The 12236-nt window shown below is 42.5% G+C and overlaps 1 protein-coding gene across 8 annotated transcripts in view; it reads right to left on the reverse strand.

Annotated features, from left to right (window-relative positions):
* Nucleotides 1–268: 268 nt before the first annotated feature.
* kpna6 (karyopherin alpha 6 (importin alpha 7)) overlaps nucleotides 269–12236 on the reverse strand; it is a 33518-nt gene continuing 21550 nt past the window's right edge. For 2 of the 8 annotated variants that reach the window (XM_090209420.1, XM_090209412.1), the window contains 2 exons: nucleotides 4980–11240; nucleotides 269–4473 (listed from right to left, as the gene is read on the reverse strand). In XM_090209420.1, the coding sequence (XP_090065546.1) occupies nucleotides 11053–11240 (188 nt within the window). In that variant the 3' untranslated portion in view covers nucleotides 269–4473; nucleotides 4980–11052. The remainder of the gene's footprint in view (nucleotides 4474–4979; nucleotides 11241–12236) is intronic. The other 6 variants (XM_090209416.1, XM_090209413.1, XM_090209414.1 and 3 more) reach the window with 6 other exon arrangements.

The following is a 12236-nucleotide window of genomic DNA, read 5'->3' on the forward strand; positions in this document are numbered from 1 at the left end:
TTAGCGAAGAAGAAACGCTCACTAGCAGGGATGTAAACAAATTTGTGCACAACATTTGAGAGAAGTAAGCTTTTCGTGCACATGGAACATTTCTGGGATCTTTTATTTCAGCTCGTGAAACATGGGACCAACACTTCACATGTTGCGTTTATATTTTTGGTTCAGTGTAGTTTCTTCTCACACATACAGAAGCAAAATGCATTCACATGTTGGTATCTTTTTTGTCATTCAAAACATGTACAAGCAATGGAAAATCAACAGACATTAAAAGGGTTGCAACATTTGTTTTAATATATATATATTATATATCTTACAGTTTCCACAACTTTTCACTTGTACACATTTCCAATATTTGTTAATGCATTTTTGTTGTTGTTTATGTATTCTTGTGTCATGTTCCGTTGAAGCGTATCAGTTGTGTCACTCATTCATACCGTCGGTCAAGTCAAGTCACAGTACAAGATGGGTTATCGAAAGCTAAAAAATAAAATAAAAATAATAAAGTAAGTAAGTAAAGTAAAATATTTGTTTTTAGAAATAAATACATTTTGCGAAAGATAAAATGAGAGGATCGAAGAGTCAACGCCAAGACTGGTCAGTTATGACATGTGAAAAATACTTTACAAACGTGTTGCATTGTAAACCATTGTAGAACAGAGAGCATTATTTTGACAAAGCCGAGCACTAAAAGGCGTGGCTTGGGATTTTCGGAGATATACACATTTACAGGATCTAGGACGGACGACAAGAAAAGTCCCATTTAAATGTTATCTTTATTTTTTTTTCTCAAATCTTTGCCTCTGGGTAGGAGTTATTCCCGACCATAGGGCCTGACAGGGAAACACTAGAGCAAATAACCACAACCCAGTAGGCCCTCCCAAATGGCACCCTATTCCCTATATAGTGCACTACTTTTGATCCCAAATGGCACCCTATTCCATTTATAGTGCACTACTTTTGACCATGGGCCAATAGGTTTCTGGTCAAAAGTAGTGCACTATATAGGGCCCTCAAACTCAACGCTGGACCTCGAAGCCAGTTTCACTGCACTATTTCATTGTTCCCTTCTAATCAGGGACTGATTTAGACCTGGGACACCAGGTGGGAGATTCCCCTCTAACCAGGGACTGATTTAGACCTGGGACACCAGGTGGGAGATTCCCCTATAACCAGGGACTGATTTAGACCTGGGACACCAGGTGGGTGATTCCCCTCTAACCAGGGACTGATTTAGACCTGGGACACCAGGTGGGTGATTCCCCTCTAACCAGGGACTGATTTAGACCTGGGACACCAGGTGGGTGATTCCCCTCTAACCAGGGACTGATTTAGACCTGGGACACCAGATGGGTGATTCCCCTCTAACCAGGGACTGATTTAGACCTGGGACACCAGGTGGGTGATTCCCCTCTAACCAGGGACTGATTTAGACCTGGGACACCAGATGGGTGATTCCCCTCTAATCAGGGACTGATTTAGACCTGGGACACCAGATGGGTGATTCCCCTCTAACCAGGGACTGATTTAGACCTGGGACACCAGGAGGGTGATTCCCCTCTAATCAGGGCCTGATTTAGACCTGGACACCAGGTGGGTGATTCCCCTCTAACCAGGAACTGATTTAGACCTGAGACACCAGATGTGTGCAATTAATTATCAAGTAGAAGAGAAAATACCCCTGCTATAGGGAATATTTATGCCATTTGGGACACAGTCATTTTAGTAAATAAATACTTTAAACACTTTCTTCTTAAAACTGGTTAAGGGCTAGTAAGCATTTCACTGTAAGATCTACACCTGGTGTATTGGACGCATGTCTCAAATAACATTTTGATTTTCTCCTGGTCAGGAAAAACCTCCTGTCCCTTCTACTATTGCCATATGAAGCATTTCAGCACTTTGCAGAAATCATTAGGCATGTGTAGGATTCATTCAGCTCTGTTAATTGCACTGAAGCGGGAGAAGGAAGGGAGGAAGGAAAGAAGGTTCTGTCTGTCCCAAATGACAGTCTATTCCTTATTTACTGCACTACTTTTCACCAGAGCCCCATGGACCCCTGTTCTAAAAGTAGGACGTTAGAGAGGAAATAGGATGCACTTTTGGGAGCAGTCTTACATGAATCCCTGGGGATGGTTGACTTTTAGAGAATATTCTATTGCAGCTCTGATTGGTTGGCTCATTCTCAGCCAAGGATGTAGCTTCTGATTCATTGTGCTAAATCAAGAGATAGCTGTCTCTGGACAAGTGATTGGTTGATTGAGTGACTGGGTCTGGACAGCCAATAATAATTATATACCCTCCATATCCAAGTCAATGTACATGCAATGGCAAAAAAGTATTCTCCATTTTAAATTAGCTGTTAGTTGTTTGTGGGTAGATGGGTTACTCATTATGTGGCTGTTTGTGGGTAGATGGGTTACTCATTATGTGGCTGTTTGTGGGTAGATGGGTTACTCATTATGTGGCTGTTTGTGGGTAGATGGGTTACTCATTGTGGCTGTTTGTGGGTAGATGGGTTACTCATTATGTGGCTGTTTGTGGGTAGATGGGTTACTCATTATGTGGCTGTTAGCTGTTTGTGGGTAGATGGGTCGTGCATTATGTGGCTGTTAGTGGGTAGATGGGTTACTCATTATGTGGCTGTTTGTGGGTAGATGGGTTACTCATTATGTGGCTGTTAGCTGTTTGTGGGTAGATGGGTCGTGCATTATGTGGCTGTTAGTGGGTAGATGGGTTACTCATTATGTGGCTGTTAGTTGTTTGTGGGTAGATGGGTTACTCATTATGTGGCTGTTAGTTGTTTGTGGGTAGATGGGTTACTCATTATGTGGCTGTTAGTTGTTTGTGGGTAGATGGGTCGTGCCAACATGGAAGTTCAAGTTGAGCAGACCATTCAGCAGGGCACAACAGTTTAGAACATTAAGATAGAAATATGCTATGTAGAACAAACATGCCTCTAAAAATGTAGAATGAATCACGTTGGCTCCTCTATCTGCAACGTTTAGCTACTGAACGTGGCCCTGTATTGGCCTGGGCTCTGAGCTTTTCCAGACCGTATTACCCGACTAAGGAATAACTCAGGGACCTAATGTAGAATGCAGTCTGTTCTCAGCCTAAAATTACACTCGATGGCTCTGCCTTTCTCTAATCAAACCCATGTCTGGACTGGCGGGTCCTGCAGTTGCATCAGCGTGAGGTCTGAACAGTGAAAACAATACATTCAAAGGGAAGAGAAGAGCATCATTATTCACTTTAGACGGATCACCACGATAGAATAAAATATATATATATATTTTTTTTTGCCGATTAAAATTATTCCTCTGTTCTGACTCAATCCCAGTTTTTTTTTTTTTTTTTGTGCAAAAGCAGTAAAGAATGCCACTTTGTTTAGAGAAACCACGGCAAGTCATGGAACTAGAAGATAAGAAGAAAGAAAACAACAGTATTTTGCACTACAAACGTGCACATTCAAGGAAAGAAAAGATTATGATAACCAACTGAAAAGACGTTTAAATCAACCTCAAGTCTTTAGTTGGTCAGGATTGGCACTTCAGTGAATAAGGAGTGCATTTTCATTCTTCACAATTAGAAATATATATATTTAATCCACCGATTTGTATAATATCTTACTATTCTGGTAGTCTTTGTTGATAGACTGCACACAAAAGTACACCCGAAAAAAAAAACCCCAAAAAAACAAAGACTACTAATATATAAATGCTGCCTCACGTGTTAGTGATGTAGAGAAAGTTATTTAGCTAATGTTTCATTCTTTTCTAGATTTATTTAGTCTCAAACGTCAGTTTTTTTTTTTGGGGGGGGGTCACTTGTTCTGTGGACAACCATTTCCTTTTAGACAACCATGGTGTACAGAATCCTAAAATAGCCGGTAGTCTATGACCATTACCCGCTGCTCTATGTCAGATCAATGCCAAGCTTAGTCTCTTAACAAATTTGAATACATTTTGCATGTCAACCAAAGCACAACGTGTCCAAAACCACTGCATACCACGACTCACCGTCACTGCAGACCATGAATCATCCTCGTTGCATACCACGACTCACCGTCACTGCAGACCATGAATCATCCTCGTTGCATACCACGAGTCACCGTCACTGCAGACCATGAATCATCCTCATTGCAGACCATGAATCATCCTCATTGCAGACCATAAATCATCCTCATCATTGCAGACCATAAATCATCCTCATCATTGCAGACCATAAATCATCCTCATCATTGCAAACCATGAATCATCCTCATTGCAAACCATGAATCATCCTCATCATTGCAGACCATAAATCATCCTCATCATTGCAGACCATGAATCATCCTCATTGCAAACCATGAATCATCCGCATCATTGCAGACCATAAATCATCCTCATCATTGCAGACCATGAATCATCCTCATTGCAGACCATAAATCATCCTCATCATTGCAGACCATGAATCATCCTCATCATTGCAGACCTTAAATCATCCTCATTGCAGACCTTAAATCATCCTCATTGCAGACCATGAATCATCCTCATTGCAGACCATGAATCATCCTCATTGCAGACCATGAATCATCCTCATTGCAGACCATGAATCATCCTCATTGCAGACCATGAATCATCCTCATTGCAGACCATGAATCATCCTCATTGCAGACCATGAATCATCCTCATTGCAGACCATGAATCATCCTCATTGCAGACCATGAATCATCCTCATTGCAGACCATGAATCATCCTCATTGCAGACCATGAATCATCCTCATTGCAGACCATGAATCATCCTCATTGCAGACCATGAATCATCCTCATTGCAGACCATGAATCATCCTCATTGCAGACCATGAATCATCCTCATCGCAGACCATGAATCATCCTCATTGCAGACCATGAATCATCCTCATCGCAGACCATGAATCATCCTCATCGCAGACCATGAATCATCCTCATCGCAGACCATGAATCATCCTCATCGCAGACCATAAATCATCCTCATCACTGCAGACCATAAATCATCCTCATCATTGCAGACCACGAATCATCCTCATTGCAGACCATGAATCATCCTCATCATTGCAGACCATGAATCATCCTCATCATTGCAGACCATGAATCATCCTCATTGCAGACCATGAATCATCCTCATTGCAGACCATGAATCATCCTCATTGCAGACCATGAATCATCCTCATTGCAGACCATGAATCATCCTCATTGCAGACCATGACTCATCCTCATTGCAGACCATGAATCATCCTCATTGCAGACCATGAATCATCCTCATTGCAGAGTTGAACATATAATACAGTAAGACATTGCATAAAGTCATGGCTCACAACCTCACAGGCTCAACCTACCGAGACATCACATCAGGTAGGACAATATAACCATAAGGGAATGACTTGCTATATAAACAGGTGCAATGACAAGGGTTCTCTCATAGCTAGCATATGAAGAAGTCACCCCCCAAAAATGAGGAAATCCTGCTGCGTTACAGATATCCTTCCAAAAAAGACACTTCAGACTTTTAGAAAAGTTTAAAATAAAAAATAGTCCACATTCACTTTTTTCGCTACCAAACAAACCAAAAATCATACTATTACTATTTAGCTCAACCCAGTCGGTTCAACTCCACAAGGGGAAATGGATGGTTCCACAGAACAAGCTGCTACCAGACGCCGATGGGAATATAACCATTGGACATATATGTCTCTTCCCTCACACAACTGCAGTCAGTGGTCACACTACCAGACATTTGGGATCCATAAGCTCCACTCAACCCATAGACACTGATCTGAGTTCAGCTTTAACTGACACCCCCCCCCCCCAATTGATATTTAAGGTTATGATTGAAGGTAAGCTGATCCTAGATCTGTGTCTCAGGGCATAACATCAAACCATCTTCAGTCAATGTAGCAGAGGAAGAAAATAGGTTTCCTTAATATCAGGAAATACACCGTAAACTTCCTCAAGAAAAAAATACCAGAAATGTCACATTCTCTCTGATATTCTTAAAATAAAAAAAAAAAGAGAGGTATGAAATGATGCTGTGAATTTGATTGTTTCACTTTAATAATCCTTTGTGTCATACCTTCCACCTCCAGTATTCATCTAATCGTTTCAATAGGAGCAATGCACTGTGGGTTATTGAATTTAAAACGTGTTTTTTTCAAAGTGCATAACTTCAAAAAGTACCTAACAGGAAGTGGCAAAACGACGCAAATTTAAAAAACACTGAATGAACATAGTGCATCAGAAAACCAAAACCTTGTAGAAATAGAACACAGAAGGAAAACCCATGTTCATTCAAAAAAATAAATAAAAATAAACTGGATTATGGAAGTTGTTTTCCCTTGTTGTGTAACACTCGTCCGTGTGTACAGTGTACTGTCTTCTGGTGTATGTATGCATGAAGTGTGTGTGCAAATACATCTCTTTACTAGAATTTCCGCGGTTAGGTTCGTCACGGTCTAAATGAATAGACGTATCCCTTGCCAAACCCCGGTTGTCGTTAGATCTACGTTCTCATTTCCAATGACACGCTGTCCGAGATAGAGGTTCTCTACGTGGCTCCTGTCAAAACGAGTGGCCTCTACCTGACCAGAGACTCTCTAGGTGTCAAAACGAGTGGCCTCTACCTCTGACCACAGAGACACTCTAGGTGTCAAAACGAGTGGCCTCTACCTCTGACCAGAGACTCTCTAGAATAATACACATCAATACCTAGTATTTATCCCCATCATCATGATACCTAGTACATATTACTATACCAATGATACCTAGTACTTATCCCCATCATCATGATACCTAGTACTTATCCCCATCACAACGATACCTAGTACTTATCCCCATCACAACGATACCTAGTACTTATCCCATCACAACGATACCTAGTACTTATCCCATCACAACGATACCTAGTACTTATCCCATCACAACGATACCTAGTACTTATCCCATCACAACGATACCTAGTACTTATCCCATCACAACGATACCTAGTACTTATCCCATCACAACGATACCTAGTACTTATCCCCATCACAACGATTCCTAGTACTTATCCACATCACAATGATACCTAGTACATATCCCCATCACAATGATACCTAGTACATATCCCCCATCACAATGATTCCTAGTACATATCCCCCATCACAATGATTCCTAGTACATATCCGCCATCACAATGATTCCTAGTACTTATCCCCATCAATGATTCCTAGTACATATCCCCATCACAATGATACCTAGTACATATCCCCATCACAATGATACCTAGTACATATCCCCATCACAATGATACCTAGTACATATCCCCATCACAACGATTCCTAGTACGTATCCCCATCACAACAATACCTAGTACTTATCCCCATCAAAATGATACCTAGTACTTATCCCCATCACAACGATACCTAGTACTTATCCCCATCACACCAATACCTAGTACTTATCCCCATCACAATGATACCTAGTACTTATCCCCATCACAACGATACCTAGTACTTATCCCCATCACAATGATAACTAGTATTTATCCCCATCACAATGATACCTAGTACTTATCCCCATCACAACGATACCTAGTACTTATCCCCATCACACCAATACCTAGTACTTATCCCCATCACAATGATACCTAGTACTTATCCCCATCACAACGATACCTAGTACTTATCCCCATCACAATGACCCATGGAACATTACAAGTTCTCATTCCCATTTCTTTTAAACACGGCAGAGTTGCAGTAACTTACCTCAAATTCCCGTTTTACAGAAAGCCTGGTTGGAGGATTCAACAGTAGAACGCAAAAACAACAACTGATATCAGATGTAACCTTACACTCAATAACCACACTATTACCTCACCACCAACTAGATAATACCATTTATTACCTCACCGCCAACTAGATGATAGATGATGGTATTACCTCACCGCCAACTAGATGATAGATGGTATTACCTCACCGCCAACTAGATGATAGATGGTATTACCTCACCGCCAACTAGATGATAGATGGTATTACCTCACCGCCAACTAGATGATAGATGGTATTACCTCACCGCCTACTAGATGATAGATGGTATTACCTCACCGCCAACTAGATGATAGATGGTATTACCTCACCGCCTACTAGATGATAGATGGTATTACCTCACCGTCAACTAGATGATAGATGGTATTACCTCACCGCCAACTAGATGATAGATGGTATTACCTCACCGCCAACTAGATGATAGATGGTATTACCTCACCGCCAACTAGATGATAGATGGTATTACCTCACCGCCTACTAGATGATAGATGGTATTACCTCACCGCCTACTAGATGATAGATGGTATTACCTCACCGCCAACTAGATGATAGATGGTATTACCTCACCGCCAACTAGATGATAGATGGTATTACCTCACCGCCAACTAGATGATAGATGATATTACCTCACCGCCAACTAGATGATAGATGGTATTACCTCACCGCCAACTAGATGATAGATGGTATTACCTCACCGCCAACTAGATGATAGATGGTATTACCTCACCGCCAACTAGATGATAGATGGTATTACCTCACCGTCAACCAGATGATAGATGGTATTACCTCACCGCCACTAATATGTGATAACTGCCCCCTGAAAAATACCATCTAATATGTGATAAACTCTGCCCCCTGAGCAATACCATCTAATATGTGATAAACTCTGCCCCCTCAACTATACCATCTAATATGTGATAAACTCTGCCCCCTGTACTTTCTCTTCTCAATGGGACATGAAATTCTTATATATTGTTAGATTTTCTAAAGACCTAAATTACGGCACTCCCCAGCCTCCTCTCTTCCTCCTCTCCCACCCTGCCTCTCTCCCGCCCCCTGCCTCTCCCACCTCCCTCACCCCCCCCTTCCTCCTCTCCCACCCTGCCCCTCTCCCGCTCCCTGCCTCTCCCACCTCCGTCACCCCACCATCCTCTCTCACACGAGAGGTGTGTACTACCAGGTGTGTACTACCAGGTGTTTGGCAAAGGGATACTTCGTGACAGTAGGTAAGGCAATAGAAACACCATGCAAATCCTACCACAGACACACCGGGGGGGGGGGGTGGGCAACTCAGCCAGCACAAACATATATTTACCCCAGGGTCAAGTCCCAAATGGCACACTATATATATATATATATATATATTACACAGCTTTTGGCCAGAGCCCATAGGCCCATAGGGTCAGAAGTAGTGCACTATATAGGGAATAGTGTGCCGTTTGGAACGCATGCCAGGCTCCTATGGAACGCATCCCAGGGGTCAGAGTAATCCAAAAGAAAAACAAAAAAGCCCATATCCTAACCCGGACATGCGTGTGAGTAACTCCAATATATTTTTTTTACATAAATCTGATGTTACCATCTGACTAAGGTTTGACTGAGGCACACGTGTTTTTCCCAGTAAGGAATCATCCCTAATCCCTATATAAAAGAGCAACGATCCCTCGAAAGCCAAATGGAGATCTGACAGTGTCTGTATTTATATGTAAAAATACGTTTGGTTTGGACAATCACATATTCTCGAGCTATGGCTAGCGCCCCCCCCTCCCTTAGCGGTGTGCTGTTTAAACATTTACAATCACTTCATAATTCAAACCTAAGAACACGGCAACACAACAAACATTATATTGCTAGTTATAATCAAGCTCGGATCAAGCTAGTAACCTAGGTCACTTTATATATCTTTCAATATCCCCACACACCTATACTCCCTTCCCCCTCACAGCCCCCCCCCCCCCCCCCCCTTCCCTTCCCCAATCAACATCCTCCCTTAGCCTCAGACGGTTTCCTGATTTTACGATTCAGATCCCAACATGCTCCTCCTCCACAAGCACAAAACTAAAAGTTCAAAAAAAAAAAAAACATTGTAGAGAAAGGACAGTTAGTTCGAGAAGGGGAGAACCTTGGCTCTACACTTCAAACCATAGTTCTAGAATTCCTAAGAATCCCCAGAATTGCTTAGTGGAACCCTGTATGTCCGATATAGACAGAAACCAATACGAATGAGAGTTTGGCCTCTGAGTTGAGAATACATCCGGATTGTTTTATTGTTAACAGTAGAGAGAGAGGCCATTCTTCTGTCCTGGGACACTTCAGTCTTCAGGTGGTGCATGTAGATGCAGTACGTTTTAGAACAAGTCACAGAGAGAAACACAGGGTTGATAAAAGCTAAAACGAGGGGAAACAGACAAGGACTAGGAAGATAATTGTCGTAAAGGAGCTGGGTAAAAATTAAATAAAAAAAACACATCTCTCCCACTGGTCAGGTTTGACCTATCAAATCCCTACATCCCGAAGGAGGACATCCCCTATGGGCAGACAGGAAGCACTAATAACCAAACCAAATCAAAACGCCGTTACGGTCAGAAGAATCAGGGTATCAACAGCACTGGCGGTGTATCTATTATTGTATCTGTGCATTGCCGAAACCTGGACTGGACCAAACCTCGGCCCTGGTTGTGTGATCACTGATCAGGAAGAGCTTTGTTTTATCGTCAGGTCAAGCGGGTTGAGTTCAGGTCTCCTATTGGCTCTACCGCCGAGACGTGGCATTCCGTTAGAAGCGTCTGATCTGTTAGGGTAGGTAAAGCCAGCTCAAAGACTGTAAATATAGGTTGGATAGTTAAATCTGTAAAGCCTTCCATGGGAAAGGAGGGAGAGGACAACGCTCTACCTTCCATGGGGGTGGAGGATATAAGGTGGATAAGGTCATTGCTTCACAGGTGGGGGATGTGTCACCTCCACCCTTCATCTGTTGGGGCTAAAACTAGCCCCTTGGGCTCAGGCTGGGTATAGAGGATGGGGCAATGGTTGGACATGGAGGGTGGAGGGGACATGGAGGGGACTGATTATATGCCAAATTCCTCCATGGGGCGAGGATAAGGGGGTGGATGTTTCATCTGAAACTCCTCCATGGGTATGAGGATAAGGGGGTGGATGTTTCATCTGAAACTCCTCCATGGGTATGAGTGATGGTTGGTGAACCAGATGAGAACCAGAGGACAGGGAGGGCGTTATAGCTGAAAGCCCTCCATGGGTGCCTCCTGCTGGGGGAAGAGGAACTGCTGATTGGCCTGGTCCACCGGAGGAGCCAGGTTCTGGTCCTCCTCCTCCACTCCAAAGTAGTGCTCTATCAGATCAAAGGCCTTCTGGTAGATCTCTTGGTTCTCATGGCTCTGAAGGAACTCGATCTTATCCAGACCTAGAGATGGAGAGAGATGATCTATTCATTCACATGGTAGATTATGTAAGTGTAGTAGTTTTGGAATTGTTAGTTAGATTACTTGTTGGTTATTACTGCATTGTCGGAACTAGAAGCACAAGCATTTCGCTACACTCGCATTAACATCTGCTAACCATGTGTATGTGACAAATAAAATTAGATTTGATTTGAAGATTATGTAAGTGTGTGCCCTGTATGTATGTATGTCCTGTGTGTGTGTGTGTGTGTGTCCTGTATGTAAACTCAGCAAAAAAAAGAAACGTCCCCTTTTCAGGACCTTGTCTTTCAAAGATAATTCGTATAAATCCAAATAACGTCACAGATCTTCATTGTAAAGGGTTTAAACACTGTTTCCCTTGCTCGTTCAATGACAAATAAACAATTCATGAACATGCACCTGTGGAACGGTCGTTAAGATACTAACAGCTTACAGACGGTAGGCAATTAAGGTCACAGTTATGAAAACTTAGGACACGAAAGAGGCCTTTCTACTAACTCTGAAAAACACCAAAAGAAAGATGCCCAGGAATGTCAGTGTTCTGCCATGGCCAACGAAGGGCCCGGATCCCAATCCCATTGAGCACGTATGGGACCTGTTGGATCGAAGGGTGAGGGCTAGGGCCATTCCCCCCCAGAAATGTCCGGGAACTTGCAGGTGCTTTGGTGGAAGAGTGGGGTAACATCTCACAGCAAGAACTGGGAAATCTGGTGCAGTCCATGAGGAGATGCACTGCAGTACTTAATGCAGCTGGTGGCCACACCAGATACTGACTGTTACTTTTGATTTTGACCTCCCCTTTGTTCAGGGACACATTACTCCATTTCTGTTAGTCACATGTCTGTGGAACTTGTTCAGTTTATGTCTCAGTTGTTGAATCTTATGTTCATACAAATATTTACACATGTTCAGTTTGCTGAAAATAAACGCAGTTGACAGTGAGGACGTTTCTTTTTTTGCTGAGTTTATGTATGTGT

This window comes from Oncorhynchus mykiss, chromosome 18 (genome assembly GCF_057628025.1).
Source record: "Oncorhynchus mykiss isolate SJ-2025 chromosome 18, ASM5762802v1, whole genome shotgun sequence".
NCBI classification, from domain to species: Eukaryota; Metazoa; Chordata; class Actinopteri; order Salmoniformes; family Salmonidae; genus Oncorhynchus; species Oncorhynchus mykiss.